Raw genomic sequence first — 18807 nt, forward strand, 5'->3', positions numbered from 1 at the left:
GTCCCTTATTTGCGGGCATGAAAATAGATAATAATCAAAGCCCTAGTGAAAAATATAGTTGAGCTGTTCCAGTCCAGGGTGATGAAGGAGGCACACCTTTGTAACTGATTCTTGGGTGGTTGGGATAATTAGGGATGTGTGAGGATATGACATGGAAAATCTGTTTGTAAACTAGGTGCAGGAGGGCCATACCTATGTGTGAAGGCCCTCATGAGATCTTCAGTGTACTGGGCAAATGAGTTCTTGTTACTGCAGATACACAGTTCACAGACAACCAGGCACTTTGGCAACAATCTTTTGGCATGTGAAGGATGACAGTTGTCAGAATGAAATTCACTGTTGGTGGTTAGTGGGTTTAATATGGACAGATGTTTGGATTGAGCTATCAGATAGCTGGAGGTCAATGTCACATTTGGTTGAGGAGAACCAAGTGAAGCAAATGGGAGAGAAAGTGTTAAGGTTGTGGAGGAACAAAGACAGGGTGGCTTGCCCCTGAGTCCAGACCATGAAGATGTCAACAATGAACCTGAATCAGACAAGAGGTTCACAGTTTTTTGAGGCTACGAGGTTTTCCTCTAGAAGGCCCATGAAAAGGCAGACAGAGAATGCTGCCATCATGGTTTCATGACAGTGATGTGGATTTGTTTATACACTCCTGGAAATTGAAATAAGAACACCGTGAATTCATTGTCCCAGGAAGGGGAAACTTTATTGACACATTCCTGGGGTCAGATACATCACATGATCACACTGACAGAACCACAGGCACATAGACACAGGCAACAGAGCATGCACAATGTCGGCACTTGTACAGTGTATATCCACCTTTCGCAGCAATGCAGGCTGCTATTCTCCCATGGAGACGATCGTAGAGATGCTGGATGTAGTCCTGTGGAATGGCTTGCCATGCCATTTCCACCTGGCGCCGCAGTTGGACCAGCGTTCGTGCTGGACGTGCAGACCGCGTGAGACGACGCTTCATCCAGTCCCAAACATGCTCAATGGGGTACAGATCCGGAGATCTTGCTGGCCAGGGTAGTTGACTTACACCTTCTAGAGCACGTTGGGTGGCACAGGATACATGCGGACGTGCATTGTCCTGTTGGAACAGCAAGTTCCCTTGCCGGTCTAGGAATGGTAGAACGATGGGTTCGATGACAGTTTGGATGTACTGTGCACTATCCAGTGTCCCCTCGACGATCACCAGAGGTGTACGGCCGGTGTAGGAGATCGCTCCCCACACCATGATGCCGGGTGTTGGCCCTGTGTGCCTCGGTCGTATGCAGTCCTGATTGTGGCGCTCACCTGCACGGCGCCAAACACGCATATGACCATCATTGGCACCAAGGCAGAAGCAACTCTCATCGGTGAAGACGACACGTCTCCATTCGTCCCTCCATTCACGCCTGTCGCTACACCACTGGAGGCGGGCTGCACGATGTTGGGGCGTGCGCGGAAGATGGCCTAACGGTGTGCGGGACCGTAGCCCAGATTCATGGAGACGGTTGCGAATGGTCCTCGCCGATACCCCAGGAGCAACAGTGTCCCTAATTTGCTGGGAAGTGGCGGTGCGGTCCCCTACGGCACTGTGTAGGATCTTACGGTCTTGGCGTGCATCCGTGCGTCGCTGCGGTCCGGTCCCTGGTCAACGGGCACGTGCACCTTCCGCTGACCACTGGCGACAACATCGATGTACTGTGGAGACCTCACGCCCCACGTGTTGAGCAATTCGGCGGTACTTCCACGCGGCCCCTCGCATGCCCACTATACGCCCTCGCTCAAAATCCATCAACTGCACATACGGTTCACATCCACACTGTTGCGGCATGCTACCAGTGTTAAAGACTGCGATGGAGCTCCGTATGCCATGGCAAACTGGCTGACACTGACGGCGGCGGTGCACAAATGCTGCGCAGCTAGCGCCATTCAATGGCCAACACCGCGGTTCCTGGTGTGTCCACTGTGCCGTGCGTGTGATCATTGCTTGTACAGCCCTCTCGCAGTGTCCGGAGCAAGTATGGTGGGTCTGACACACCGGTGTCAATGTGTTCTTTTTTCCATTTCCAGGAGTGTATATCTTCCCCTCAAAGGAGAAGAAGTTGTGTGTCATGACGTAGTGGTAAGGTGCATCAAGAATGAGGTATTGGGTCTGGAGCCAGAAGGATGTTGGGAGATGTAGGTTTCAATAGTGGTAAGACCATAGTCATAGGGGTTGTTGACGCAAATTATTATTTGTGGGGACTTCAATGTTGATTCACTGAAAGAATGTAATAGGAAGAATGACCTAGAAGTCTTGCTCCATTCTTTCAATTTGACATTTGTCATTTATTTTCCTACTCAGGTAGTAAAGGACAGCAGCACATTGATAGATAACACTTTTATAGACCAAGATAAGTTTAAAAATTCTTGTCCCGTGGAGAATGGCCTTTTTGGTCATGGTGTTCAGTTAGTTACAGTATATGACATAGCTTCATTCAGTAATTCAAAACTACACTCTAAATTTCTGTGTTCAATTAATGACACAACAATTAGAAATTTCAGGGAAAATCTTCAGCAGTTAGACTGGGATGAGGTGTAGAAGGAACCCGATGCTAATTTAAAATATAACTTATTTCATGAGACACTTGTAAGAGAATTTGAAAACTGTTTCCCCAAGAAAGTAGTTGACTAACTAAAGGAATAAAAATATCTTGTAACCACAAAAGGGAACTGTATCTAACAAAAAGAAAGAATAATGACCCATAAGCAGTCAAATATTATAAAAACTACTGTGCTACATTAAGAAAGATTATTAAAAAGTCTAGAAGCATGTGCATCATGTCTGAGATTAATACCTCTAATAACAAAATCAAAACAATTTGGAATATTATTGCAAGGGAGACAGGGCAACCAAGAGTACAGGATCACAGCATTACCATCACAGCAAATGGAAACTTGACAAACAACAAGCCTGAAGTCAAAAACATTTTGAATAATCATTTTTTAAATGTTGTAGAGAAAATAGGATCTAAATGTTCAGTAGAAGAAGCAAGGCAGTTAATGGAAGAGGCCTTACCCACACAATTTGATACAATTGAAATTCCACCCATCTCTTCTTCTGAAATTAGGAAGATAATAAACTCTCTCAAGAATAAAAGCTCACATGGAAGTGATGGCATTTCCAGCAGGATAATAAAAGCTTGTTCCCAAGAGGTGAGTGGTATTCTTAGCCACATATGTAATAGCTCTCAGAAGCAGGGTATTTTCCCAGCCAGACTGAAGTATGCTATTGTTAAACCACTGCATAAAAAAGGGGATACATCTGATGCCAACAACTACTGCCCAATCGCTCTTCTGACTGCCTTATCCAGATTCTTGAAAAAGTATTGTATTGTAAAGTAGCTTCACACCTTTGTAAAAATAAAGTTTTAACAAAATGTCAGTTTGGTTTCTAGAAAGGTTTTTCAATGGAAAATGCTATCTATACTCTCACTAATGAAATATTAAATGCTCTGAGTAACCAGAAGTTACCCATTGGGATTTTTTGTGATATCTGAAAGGCTTTTGATTGTGTAAATCATGGAATACTACTAGATAAGCTAAAATACTGTGGTATGAATGGGGCAGCACTCAAATGGTTTAAATACCTAACTGGAAGAGTGCAGAAGGTTGAAATAAGCATTTCACATAATATGAAACAAAAACTGGTAATTTCTCAAAGTGGGCTAAAATCAAGAAAGAATGGGGTGCTGCAAGGTTCGGTCTTGGGTCCTCTGCTGTTCTTAATATATACCAATGACTTGCCATTCTATATTTACAAAGATGCAAAGCTGGTACTTTTTACTGATGATACAAGTATAGCTATCACAACGAACAGACAAGAATTAACTGGTGAAATTGGAAACGATGTTATTCAGAAAATCATTAAGTGGTTCTCTGCAAATGTGCTCTCATTAAACTCTGACAAAACACAGTATAGACAGTTCCATACAGTAAGTGGAATGACACAATTACTAAATATAGACTTTCATCAGAAATCGGTAGCTATGGTAGAATATTCAAAGTTTCTAGGTGTATGAGAGGTTGAACTGGAAAAAAACACATGGAAGATCTGCTGAAACGTTTGATTTATTAGGGTCATTGCAAATTTTGGTGATATACAGCTCAGTAAATTAGCTTACCATGCCTATTTGCATTCTCTGCTTTTGTATGGCATCATATTCTGGGGTACCTCATCAGTGAGTAAAAGATTGTTCATTGCACAAAAGCATGTAATCAGAATAATTGCTGGAGCTCATCCAAGATCATCCTGCAGACACTTATTTAGAGGGCTAGGGATCTTCACTGTAGCCTCATGATATATATATATATATATATATATATATATATATATATATATATATATATATATATATATATATATATATATATATATATATATATATATATATATATATTCACTTATGAAATTTGTTATTAACAATCTGAATGAATTCAAAAGTAATAGCAGTGTACATGGATACAACACTAGGAGAAAAGATGATAGATGATCTTCATTACTCAAGGTTAAATCTAACTTTGGTTCAGAAGGGGGTAAATTATGCTGCCACAAAAGTCTTTGGTCACTTACCTAATAGCATCAAATGTCTGATAGATAGCCACACAGCATTTAAAAGGAAATTAAAAAATTTCTTAATGGCAACTCCTTCTACTCTTTGCTGAATTTTTTTGGATATAGTAAGTGGGTAACCTCCCCCCCCCCCCCCCCCAAAAAAAAAAAATTAAGTGTCATGGAATATATTGTGTAATGTAATATCTTGTATAGACACCTTTTATTAACCTGACACATTCCTCATCATTACAGTGTCGTATTCATGATCTGTGGAACAAGTACTCATGTAATCTGTATAGGGAGGTGGCATGAACAGTGACACGTAGGGCTTCTGGAGGTAATGGGGTGCACATGGTAGAGAGTCAGTAAAAGAAGTGGTTTGATCTTTGATGTGAGAGGCTAGGTTTCAGACAATTAGCCGGAGGTGTTAGCCAACAGGAGCACAATAACTGGCAGCAATGGAGCATCCAGGATTTTTGAATTTGTAGATTTTGTGGAGCATGTAGAAAGTGAGTATGCACTGTGTTGTTGTGTTGAGGAGGGAGATGGACTCAGCAGAAGGTTCTGGGGTGGGCCTAAGGATGTCAGTAGGGACTGGAGATTATGCTGGACTTCTTGTATGGGATCAATATGGCAGGGCTTGTAGGTGGAGGAATATGACAGTTGGAAGAAGCTTTCTGTCAGGTAGTGACTGCAGTTCTTCTAGATAGGGGTGGAACCTTTATCTGCAGGGAGGATGATTAGGTCAGGATCTGTTTTGAGGTTATGAATGGCAATCTTTCTTTGGCTGAAAGGTTAGTGTCACTAGGAAGACATCTGGGGAAGGATGGTGAGGCCTAGTTGGAGGTAAGGAATTCCTGGAAGGTAATCAGGGGTAGTTAACTGGGTGGGTGGGTGGGTGTGGATCACAGTTGGATGGTAGTATGAAGTGAGAGATGCAAGAATCAATTTTGGGGTTAGGTTTGCTTTGGTCAGACGGATCGGTAGCAAAGAAGTGTTTTCACTGCATGGATCAGCCACACAGCCAATTTTAACCATGTGAGACTTTGGGTAGGAATGAGAGTTCTATAAGGTTGAGGTTTTTGGTGGAAAGGTTAACAGTTTTGTTTGGGTTTGTCTGGATTCTGGATTTCTTGGAAGAGGTCAGCTAGGCAGGGTCTTGATGCTACGAGGCAGTGACAAGGGTGTTCACTTTGTGTAGGAAAGGTGCTGGTGGAGAGTGGTGCTCCTTGGCAGAAGTAGCATAACTGGTTGGACAACTTATAGAGGTGACGCCTGGAATAGTCTTCCAGATGTTGGGGGGAGGGGGGAGGGATTTTTAACCCTAGCAAGTTTTCTTTCTATTTTTTGTTTGCCTGTCGATGACTCAATGCTAATGTTGTTGGTAAGTGGTCTCCCTTATGCCTAAATTGTTTATATTCCATTAGAACTTTCCTAATACATTTAAATTATTTATTTCTTTGCTTGAAGTGTTCTGATGGTTTTAAAATCTAATGTCCATTAATAAGTATTGAGAATACGCACATGTGAATGAAAAGTAAGTCATCCTGCCTCATCTGAAATATTGAAGGACACTGAACATCCAAATGATGACAGAGATTTAGATAAAGCACTCAGTTTTTCTGGTAAATCTGGTAACTGATCTACCACAAACTCACTCGGCACATGAATTTATTAGTCATATAAAGAAAACGTGATCAATCATTTAACAATTTATTTCAGACACTGATTTAACAACAACACATATATATATATATAGTATTTACAAGTATAGCTGTAACAGTTTCTCACAGAATGCATTCATCTTTCCACATATAACATGTAGCTGGATATATGAACATCACAGTAGAAACAACAAGAAACATTGTATTGCAGGATATGTACATATACAAATTTTACTTTAAAATATGTAGGTGTTGACCTGTGCCATAACTTTTGGGACAGAATTGAATTGCAGGATCACAGTTTTCCTTGAACACTAGTGACATAAATGTTGGTGCTCATTTTGTTTACATACATTGTAAAGTTTTCTCTTCTTAAAGAGTTATTTATACATGAAATAGTTTTGAAGGTAGGTCCATATTTTGTAAGCCAACATATCCTGCTTTCATTTTTCTGTTTATTTTAAAAGAATCTGCTCTTCATAAAATGACTGGTTACCAGCAGCACACATTCAGACGTAATAAGAACTATCAAGAACTAAGGTATATGGTTTCTAAGTTTCTTGGACAAGTTAAGCAAATGTTTCTTTATAAAGTTCAGTGCTAAAAATTATGTGGTATTGTGGCATTGCAGTCATTGTACACATGTACTGATGAAAGGTCTGAGAGTGTAGTATCATATAATGGAAATAAATGTGTGTGATCTGATTATCCCATGATCATCACTCATAGCTGAATGGCAGTTTTTATCCATGCTACCCAACAGTACTTCTAACTGCAGCTACGAGAAGGTGATGGTTACTTCATTAACTATGGGAACAGAAATACACAACATTTTAAAACTGAAACATGCCGTACTGTAGTTATATTTATTTGCTGATGCTTGTATACAATTTTAACCCCACTGCAAATCGAAATAAAATAAACTGTGAACATTAGTGATGATATGTTGAAGTTGGAGATGTGATCTTCACAAATGTAGAAATAAATTAAAAACATCATCAACATAACAAAGTTGAAAAGCATTTGAAACTACAATGGAGAAATATGTGTAGCTAAGAATTTCAGCCCAACAGAGATGGCACTGGAGGGACAGGCATCAAATTACAATGTGGGAACAACAAGGAAGAAACAATGTTATTTACTCTGTCTGTTCTCCACTAAATCTACTGCAGCTTTCTTGTACCCGTTCCTCTTTTAAAGTTTGTCAAATTTTTCTATTCTTTAATTGCATTCACATCTTCATTCCTGAGGCATGGATTTATTACAAATTATTTTGTCCTACCATGGACTTACACTGGTTTGTTTGCATGCTGTGTGTGTGTGTGTGTGTGTGTGTGTGTGTGTGTGTGTGTGTGTGAAGTCCATATTTTGTGCAACTATGTTATTCACATTACATTGAGGATTATGGTTTGGAAGGAAAGTTATTGAGTTGGACAGACAATACAGCTAAACATAGACTTTACTATCATATATCCTGAGATAGTCCACATATTTTTACATCCTACAGCCAGCTCAGCTCAGGAACATATCTTGAGTCACTCTGTTGCAAGGATTCTATTTTTTAGAAGTAGAGATTATTTTTATGTGTTAAGTTCTACAAAACAAGTTAATTTAGGTTCTAAAAGAAACTGATCACTTCAGAAAGTAAAGAACTAAATGATTTAACCATGTAGTTTATTTTTATTTTTATTAATCTTGAGATTTATTGAAAGTACTGTTTTTTCTGAAAAGATATTACTTTTTCATTTGTATTTTTGCAGGTAGTGTGTTTCTAAAGACAATATTTCAGTGTTGATGGCAGTGAACAGATATGATTTCTTTTTAAAGAAATAATAAATAAATATAATCAACTGGTGCCTACTACATTTTACTTATCAAGTTTCATTCTTAAGAGCCTGATGATTTAACAGTGATGAATCACAATAGTTAGTTAATGTGATGTGCTGAAATTACATTTTATCTGTCGCTGATTTCAGTGTTCAAACTGGATGTTACATACATAGCTGCCTTTTATGTGGACAACAAACATTTTACAATTGCTTTGATCTATCCTTTACACTTTTTCTATCATATACATTTGTTGCTGCCTTAAGCACATAACTTTTTAATGATTTAAATTGTGCTAGTGCTGCCACCATCTTGTACACTAACTGTCTGCTGTTCTTTACTATGCAGCAAGTGGTTGAGATACCCATGCACAACATAATAGAACACTCTAAGACATTGGATACATCCTTCCTTTGGCATTTTTTCTGGATGAAAGAACCCCTGGTATCAACATTTAATGCTTCCTTTCTGTCTCCACACAGTTGCCATGTTGCAAATAGAGTTCTATTAGTGAGGCCACATGTTAGATGCATCAGTTTTCAGCAGTAATTCTGACAGGAATTGATTATGGATCTGCATATTGATCAATGGTATCAGCCCCACAGGACAGAGTATGACCATGGTGTTGGTAGTTAATTTTTGTAACTATTTTCTGTATTTATCAACAAATTTTATTTGGTTTTCATACTACACATTGAATCTCGCTGCATTGCTGTGATTCACTCATTTGTCAGAAGTATTATAGTGAGACACTGGAATAAATGTTACTGTTCCTAACTTTGAGATTTGCCACATGCAGTGCCCAGATATGATGTACCAATTCTGTCAGTACTTAACATTTTGTTGAAATTAATAAGCAACTGGTACCCATTATTAAAAAAAAAATATTGAACAGAAATGTATTTAAACTGTAAATTGGTACATATAAACATTATAGCATCTTTTAATTATTTTTTTAGTATGAGATTTTATTGAAAAATAATCCCACATTATATTTGTAGCTCTATAAGCATCCAAAGTTAACATGGTTTCAAAGCTATTCCTCTTTAGCATGAATGAACAATTTCCATGCAACATTTAAGTATGAATACAGATTAAAATGAAAGCAGAAATGCTGACTTGTTCTAATAAAATGAAATAACACATCAGGAACTTGATAATTTCAGAATCACTTTTCCAAATTTTAAACATTCCAAGTAAACAGTAATACACATCATGGTAGATGCTACAGATATGATTAATGCTACACATACTTCAGCTGTTCCTCAATCCCAATGGAAATATTTAGCACACTTCTCAAATCAGATCGCAATTACAATTTAAAGTTGTGCTGATTATGATGTATTCACAGACATTTTCAATGTGTACATTTCACCTTACGCAACAGTTTACAGTCAAAGAACTATCACAGTTCTACACCATTACAGTTCTAGCATATGTACTCAGAACGTTCCAAGTTTGATAAAATTGTTTGAAATTAAAATTTTCCTCAGCATTTTCAATCTATGAGATACGTATGATTTCCATACCAACACTACAATGCATTATGATACCTAGAATTTTTGCCTAAGGGAATTATGAACAAAAACTATGTAATAGTTTTTTTGTACATTCTGTACTCTATTTCTATAATATTTAAAGGCCATAAAAATGTGCTACAACAAGTTTATGTGACTGCATTTCTCACATCACTGTGTGATTCCATCATCTGACTTGAAAAGTGATTTCAGGTACATTCTGTGTTATTCAGTAGTCTTTGTCCATTGGAATGGTTTGTGCTGAAGTTTATTTTGTTGTTTCACAGATAATGAGGAATTATTGTCAGCCATGTGTAGTGCTAATCTTTAGGCATGCCATTCAAGAATGACCTTTCCAAATACTTTTCTTCCTTGAAATGGTCTACATTATCAGATGGTATCTAGGTTTCCCATTTGTTAACAGAAGATATGTTTATATCATATTAAATAAGTAATACTGGTTCTAACTATTTTGTAGTCAATGTAATTTTAATCAAAATATAGAAATTTCAGAGTTATTCCAAACTAAACAAACAATTTTCACTTTTTGTTACAAAGTTATGTTGGAGCTTTGAATATTCACAACTTGGTTGCATAATTAACAAAAAGAATGAAAGTATGAAAACTACAAGATAATAGTACTCGATGTTTGATTACATTTGTTAAACCTTATTGTCATTTTTTCCATATTTATGTTAACTCTGAGTTGCTAAAAATAAAAATGTAATATAAAATATTGTATTAATTCTCCAATAAAGTAACATGTGGCAACAAGAGTCTTACAAGTATATAGATGATAAGAACTATAATTTTACTTCCACAGAAGACACATGTTAAAATTATTGTCACGGTGTACTTTCAAACAGTACATAAAAGCCACATAACATTCTTAGAAAACCACTTTATTCATTTATTTCTGTCACCTGTGACTAAATTCCATATATTCTTTGAGTCTCTAACCATTTATCCTGAAAAATTATATTGAAATTTCATTTTAGTGTAAACCAGTATGCAAAAAAATATGATAGCAAAGTGGGAATTATGTCTTGTTGCTGGCTTAAAATTCATGTATTGTCAAACTTGCTCACAGTATGTGTAAATTATCTAAACAGTCTCAAATAAGTTACATTCTTTTCTTTTCATGCAAAACATAATTTAATTCATCTGCCAGCTATGTCAGTCATACAGTTGGTCTAGGGAAAAATATCCTTTGTGGTTATCATAATTTGCAGTTCCACAGTCTGAGGCTGTGTTAAATCATACAGCCCTGCTTCCAGCACAAGAAATTTTATGCTACATTACTCATACATGAAATTATTGTCATCCACCAGAATATAATAAAATGTACATTAGTTATCACATTGGCAGTATTAGAATCCTTTCAATACAACGGTTCTTCATAATTATAAAAATTACCTTCTGGACTGAAGGAAAAAAATTTAAATATAATACTTAATTATATGAAAATATTTAATGTTGAAATATGATTCTGAAATATTAAATTTTAAAAGTTTATTTCACATTAAGTTGATAATACTCCCAAACTCTGTATCTTCAGAAATAAAGACTTCATTTTATAATATAGCACTGATGCTGACCACATAGAATTGAGATGAAAATTTTTCTTAAATTTGTTGTAAGTGTCCAAAAGTTTAAGAGGAATTGTGATTTAACTTTAATCTTTAAGAATTGAAATAATGCATATAGCCTTACTATCAGTCTGAATCATTACAAAATAAAATACGTTTAACTTATAAAATAATCAATTAACAAAAAAATAAAATAAAATAAAAATACTCGTGTGACATTTGTGACATGAGCATGAAAACAAATGAACTTGAGATATGTATGTGGAGGCATAGGCCGCATGTATTCATATCCCTATGCCACTCCATCTCTGTCACAAACAAATAAATCTATATGATATCTGAAAACAAGGATAAAATTATAGGCTAAAATAAAAATACTTGTGTGACATTTGTGACATGAGCATGAAAACAAATGAACTTGAGATATGTATGTGGAGGCATAGGCCGCATGTATTCATATCCCTATGCCTCTCCAGCTCTGTCACAAACAAATAAATCTATATGATATCTGAAAACAAGGATAAAATTATAGGCTTGCAAATTACTTACTTTTTGGGTAATATTTGTTCAGATAGGAAGTCTGAATAAAGTCGAAACAATGTGTGACATTATCACAGAGTTTGGGGTTTTGTTCATTATTTATTCACATAGTTTAGTACCGGTTAGGTTAACAAGACTGGTCACTGTTTTATAATATCATTCTGGCACATGTTCTTTTATCTTCACAGTCCCAAGTATCAGTTTTGGCTATGAACTGGAATCCTATATTGAGGTGTACAAAACTGAATTGATTGTAAAAGCAGGAGGGAACTGATGTTTTTTAACAAAATGCTTTCTTACAGATTGTTATTTCCTGATATTAGTGTAAAGTCTAGGAGTAACTTTCTTAGCAAAGATGACCAGTCTTGCAGTTGCCTATTAGCATGTTTAATGTAAAAATATTGAACTGAAATAATGGCATGTATCACCTGTGTCAAGTTTTTCATTTATTTCTGTTTAAGAAAGCATGCAGGCATATAAGTTTTGTGTCACAGCTAGTGTATTTTCATAAGTTAAAAGATCACAATCATTAATTCACTAACTGCATTCCTTATATTCACATACATTTCCTATATCACTTTTTAAAAATATTTAGTTACTGATATTTCAACTGCTAAACATTCTTTTCAACCCATACAAGTTTATACAAAACTGAATAAACTTTTTTGAATAGCTAAATAATTTAATTTACAATTAGTCTTCAGTCTATTCTTGACCCTCATCTCTTATCTTGCTAACCATAAGAGAGTCGATGAAGTTTGTAGTACTCTACATGTGTGATATTTTTCCCTTGCTGTTCTTTTCAAAGACCTGCAAATAATCTATATAATAAGCAGGTCCTTTCCTCCATTGTTCACACTTTTATAGCAACAGTATAACTTTTCTACAACTTAAATAGTACTAACTTTTCTTACAATCTGTCCTACTAATTACAAAAGTGCTAACTATGGCTTGCCCTGCAGTCGAGGAAAACAAAATATTCATAATTTCTCAGAAGGTAGAATCTTCCTCCTTTAACATTAATATTCACATTTGATTATGGCTTAATTCTAGGATGTTAACCATTTCAAGTCTCATAAGAGCTAAAACTATCATTGCAGTTACCTGCATTGTTGATAACTACTTATTTAAAATTAACATTTACTCTCAGGAGCTGTCAATAAATTACACGAGGAGCATATCATTTTAAAAAGAAATTACAATTATTTTAGTATTTTATGCCACACCCGGAAATTAAAAACATACATAGTCCTGAAGTCTGTTACACAGTATCATAAATGAGACAATAATATAGATGACAAAAAAGTAAATGTACAGAAATTCTTAAACTGGACACTCGACTGATATGTTAGAAATAGAAAAAAAAAAAAAAAAAGATTTTTGTGGTTTTCAATGTCAAGTCATCTGTACCAACAGTTTATTCTGAGACAAGCAATGCCTAATTCAAATTTTGTTTGATATTAATCTCAGTACAAGCTGCAGTTAATTAAGATAACACAATGAGAAGTTACAAAAATCTGTAACATTATTTATAAAATAGTAGTATATAAGGAACACTTCCCATTGGATTGAATATGTATTTTTAAAAAATTTTAAGATATTGTCAGGCATTTTTCTGATATTTTGCATCAAAAAAATAACAAAAGTAATTTGTTTATAGAAATACAGGATCCTGATTGCTTAGTACTATTTAAAACTAGTGATATGCTATAAAAACGATATGCTCTAGAAAATGTTTGAATACATGAGATGTCTGAACTATTAAATATTCGTTGCAAGTCCTTAGGGTGCTTGAGTTGTTTGGGAATGTGATCTGGTGTGTAAGGCAACGCATCTTATACCAGAACTTGTAACAGGAAGTCTTCAAAATTTAATAAAAAGCATCATATATTTTCTCAATACTACTTTAGAAAAATAAACTGAAATAATCAAAAGAACAGTAATCCATAATTGAAAGCAAAACAATAAAATTAGTACATTGTACATGTGCAGTCAAATGGATTAATCAATAATTGACTGTGTGGCATTAACAAAACAACAGAATTTTTTGTTGAAAAATAAGTGTTCCAGTTCTATGATAAGAAATAAAATAGGTAATTAGAGAATGTAACAGGATATTGTGTGGATTATAAGAGATATACATAATTGTATGCCTACAGCCATTATTGGTGAAGCACTTATTACAAGCATTTTTTAAACATTCAGTACAAAAATACCATTGTTCTTCAATATTCTAAAGTAATTGAATTTTATTTAATTTAATGTGATTATTTTCACATTCTTATTCCTCCTGATTAGGGATGGTGAAACAAATTTAAACTTTGGGTAAAAATCATTGTGTGAACCTCAATATTTCCATATCATAAGTATTTTTGATATAAGGAAAATGATTATTAAGAATTAGGCCAGCAAAGTGTGCTTGTTATTTTGAATTTTTGTGTGAAGTAAGATCTTAAATTTTATTTCACTTTTACTGTCATAAAATTTTGAGTCTATTAATTGTCAAATAAAATATTTGTGGTTTTGTCTTTATTGCTTAGTGTAAATGATTGAACACAAGAAATGAAACATACCTCTTGAGCATCAAAAACATTTTAAAAAATATTATTGTTTCTTAATGGTTATAAATTTCTGTAAGTTTTTTTGCACTTCATAATATGAAGCTTGAGTGAGTGAAGCAATCTTAGACCTCTTCCAAACAAAAGCAATTTCTCTTAGGCACATATTATGCGGGAGATATTATGTTTTGTGATGTTGTGAGTGTGTTAGGTAATTACAAGTGTAACAGACTTCTGTGATGGAAATATGTGTTCACATGGGAAGAGATGTGTTGTATTAAGTTGCAGAAATTAAAATCAATGGCAAATTCTTTGATTTTCAAGAGACAACTACTGTTAAACTGAGTATGTTAAGTACTACATCAATTTTCCTTGATAGATTAAATTCCATAAAACCATCAAGTATTTTAAGGACATTACTTTTAAAATTCATTCCCTCTGTCTCTCATGGGAAGGGAAAAGTCAGTTTCTTAGGTTTACAGTATTTCTGTGTAAGCATTCTGTCCCTTCACACATATGTATATAACAGAATACTGTAATAAAAAGTACAGGAACTACAGTTATTGTGCGTTACTATGAATGATCTATTTAATACAAATTTTTAAAGATATCTATGTAGGATATGGGAATATATGATTAGAAATCAGATGGTACATAAAATGAAATTATCTGCTATTATGTCATAGTTCCAAGTATGGGAAAATTTCAAAATTAAAGACTACTGCCCTGATTTTGTTCTTATATTATTTGAAAACCTGACCAAACTTCTAGAACTGTATACAATTATGGGAGGATAGGGAGAGGAAATATATAGATGAGGGAGACTACTTCATATTTTTTTACAGTTGTTATGCTGCTCACCAAATAAAATATAAGAAAAATATTTTCCTTTTGTGAATCCTGAAGGGACATGAAATTTATAACAAAGGAAACCCGGAATTAAAGTGACTCATGGAAAAAAACCACAACTTGCACAAATATGCATTACATTTTAGTAATTGGTGTTTATAAATGCCTTTTAATTTGTTAATAAAACACTTGGAGCAATACCTAAGATCTGAGAAAGATTACTGGGGTATTTCAGCAAAATATACACCATTTTCTTGTAACTTATGGACGGCTCCTCACATACAGTGTAATTCAAACAAATCTTACAAAGACTTCTCAAACATAAAAATGTGTCACCAGCATAACTTCCTGTAATGATGGTTCAGACTTTCACAGATAATTATTGCATTTGTGTCTATTCTATAATGGTTGGCTTCTTTCAAAGGCCACTATGTGTCATCTTCTTCATCTGTTACTCTTGTTGGACAGCAGAGCCCTTCTGTACCATCATCCCGAATGCAGAAGAGGACTTTCTCAGCAGCTGTTACTTCATGTGGCACAATGCCATGATATTCTCTCAGATCTTCTGATGGAAACCATGCCTTATCATTGTCTTCAATGATAAGGATGCCAAAGGCCCTGTAAATACGAAAATGCTGAGCTAGATATTTCACTTACTTTTATTGATACCAGACCTACAAAATCAATAAATAATAACAAAACTATGAATACTTTCAACTATAATATATATTGGATTCTTCTCATCCTGACCAGTAAGTATCCCCTGACCCAGGGTTCTGGATGACTTTTTCCAAACTCTACTCCATTTTATGAAGACAGTAACTGTTCTCAAAAGAACAGATACTGTTCATGACCATGCAGCTTCTCCAGAATAAATGATAGTTAATTGAAACCCTTAGCTGCCAACAGGTGTTGTTGATATACCTCGATGGGGACAGCTGAAAATGTGTGCCCTGACCAGGACTCAAACCCAGGATCTCATGCTTACATGGCAGATGCTCTATCCATCTGAGCCACCGAAGACACAGATGAATAGCACGACTACAGGGACTTATCCCTTGCACGCTTCCTGTGAGACCCACACTCCCAACTTTGCACAATCTACATATGTAATGCTCATAATAGATATTTTCCTATCCACTCATTATTCACGCACGCTAACCATAGTGATTCCTGTAAGAGTTAGGGCAACCTGTGCACATTTGCACCGATGAAAGTCAATGGCCGGGTAACCATTTAGCTATATATAGTAAAATGGCTACCTGGCCATTGACCTTCATCTGTGTGAATACATACAAGTTCCCTAACTCTTACAGGAATCGACACCATAGTGTGTGTGAGTAATGAGTATATCAGCAACACCTGTTGGCAGCTGAGGGTTTCAATTAATTATCATTTTTTCTACTCCTTTTCCTAAACCTAAACAGACCTTTTCCTTAAACCGTCTTCCTTCAACCCTTTTGCCAGAAGGAGGAGCAAATGGATCCAAATGCTTGCATGTATTATACCTTTCATATGTGTGATCTCCTGTCACTACTTGGTGAGTAGTATTTTATCTATCCAGTTACATTACATTTTCGAAAATTGATTATTTCCATTGATATAGAATTTCACTGTTACTAAAATTTTTGGCCAGTCCTAGGCTCTGTGTAACACTTAAAGCAATATGTATTTACAATGGATAATGATGCAGCTTGGTCAGGTTTGTGTTTGTGTGTGCATGTACAAGTGTGTCCACACACCTGTGCTGACACTTTGAAAAGCAACTACCCTAGTTTTAAAGCACTGAGCCATAAAATTCTACTTCTTATTTCTGTGTTTCTCTGCTTTCTCATTCCCCAGTTAGTATCCTAAATTATAGTATTAAATCACTCATTTCATTAAATTAAGATCACACTTCCTTGACTCAAAGTCAGACACTTACGTTTCTGTTCATGAAACTCAAACTGGTAACACATACTGACAGCTATTAATGTTGGCAACAAATAAAATAATTATGATAGTAAGTAATAGAATAAAAATTCACATCTCATCCTTGCTATGATCAGCAGCAACCAACATGATTTGATGACTTGTAAGTGCAGGTATTGAGTGATATGGAACAAGTGAGGCAATAGTCAATGATAAAGTAGGCTTGTTTGTTCATTGCAAAAATACCTAAAGTAGTAAATACTCAAGAGCAGCTTTATGAAAACATACATTTGAGAGGGGATGACTTGGTTTGTTCTAATATAATTTCATAACAAATGCATTTTTTGTAAAACTGAAAGAGGATGAGATTTATCGTGACATAAGGTATTGCAAGGAGCAGGAGATTCAGAAGAATTAATTTTCTATAATGCAGAAAATCTTACTGTGGACATGTCACATGCCAGTTCAGAATCTCCCACTTAGCTAGCTGAAAAGTGGATGTATTGTTCTAGCAAAGGGCTGAATTCTACACTGAGCCACACAAATTATAAAACCATCCACTTAGAAAAACAGGAAGTGTTATCACACTATTGTCATTGGTATATGGTGCCCCATTGGAGCAAACAAAGATTTACGCAACACCTCAGCTTGTGATCAGAAGAAATACTCCTTGCTGCTTTTCACAGAATTTTTACTCATAGTCACTATCCAGCCTCACAGATGAAAGAAATGTTAATACCCTTTCTAAAACCTAGGAAAAACTAGCGTGCTCCCTAGCAGCTATGGCAGCATCATGTATCAGAAAAAGTCTTGAATAAATTGTTAACCATCATTTTGTCTGAGTTCAAGAGTCCAGAAAACTACTCAAACACTCCCTGTTTGGGTTTATGAGATATCTGTACACCCTCAATAATTTCATCCTGCTGCAGGAGGAAGAACAAGAAACTTTTCACAAACACCATGTCAGATTTTGTAGGGTATCAAGGAACTTGTGATATTAACTCCATGAATGAGTAATAAAAACAAAACATTTATATTTTCCCAAATTTAAACATATGAGCAAAACTGAAACTATGTTCTGCCACTGATGATACACCTTTATGTCCCAGAAGTACAAATCTAATGAGTTCCATGCAATGTTGCAAGATACAAAACTGTGTTTGCCCACGTACTGTCTGCCACAGTTGCAAGGGATGCTATATATACTGTGTATTCACAGTTTTAGTTTGTTCTTTACCAAGTCAAGCATATCTTTCATTTTTCAAAGTGGTTGAAATATGGTCTAGATGTTCTTTTTTCCATAGATTCTCATAAATTTTGCTGAAGGAGCCCCAATGTAGGGAATAAAGGCGGGTTTCTAGTCCTCTCTCTCTCTCTCTCTACATCTTCTTTGCAGATGATTGTATTATTTGCTTTCTTTGATGCAGGTCTAATCTGTGCTTCACTGTGCCCATTTTGGTGAAAAATATCTCTAAATGTTGCAGCTCAGCTGGAGGCTTTCTTTATCACAAATGGCACATGCCCTGTGTACTAGTCATTAGAACAGTTTACTGCTGTGCTGGATGATGACAGTCTGTTGCAAGAATGGCCAGATCTGTGGGTTTTCTTTCTGTAGACTTCATGGTCTAGTGTACTGTCTGCTTTTCTTATTATTAGAATGTCCAAAAACGGAAGACATCCATTCTGTCCTATCTGCATCATGAATTATACATTTTGATAGATGTTTCTCAGGTTATCCAGAACTCATTCAGTGACTCTCTG

At 35.6% G+C, this 18807-nt stretch overlaps 1 protein-coding gene across 1 annotated transcript in view; it reads right to left on the reverse strand.

Annotated features, from left to right (window-relative positions):
* Window positions 1-6291: 6291 nt before the first annotated feature.
* Window positions 6292-18807, reverse strand: part of LOC126354816 (sodium-dependent neutral amino acid transporter B(0)AT3) — a 517077-nt gene continuing 504561 nt past the window's right edge. The window contains exon 13 of the mRNA XM_050004755.1: window positions 6292-15753. Within this exon, the coding sequence (XP_049860712.1) occupies window positions 15564-15753 (190 nt within the window). The 3' untranslated portion in view covers window positions 6292-15563. The remainder of the gene's footprint in view (window positions 15754-18807) is intronic.

The sequence above is a fragment of the Schistocerca gregaria genome, chromosome 3 (assembly GCF_023897955.1).
Source record: "Schistocerca gregaria isolate iqSchGreg1 chromosome 3, iqSchGreg1.2, whole genome shotgun sequence".
NCBI classification, from domain to species: domain Eukaryota; kingdom Metazoa; phylum Arthropoda; class Insecta; order Orthoptera; family Acrididae; genus Schistocerca; species Schistocerca gregaria.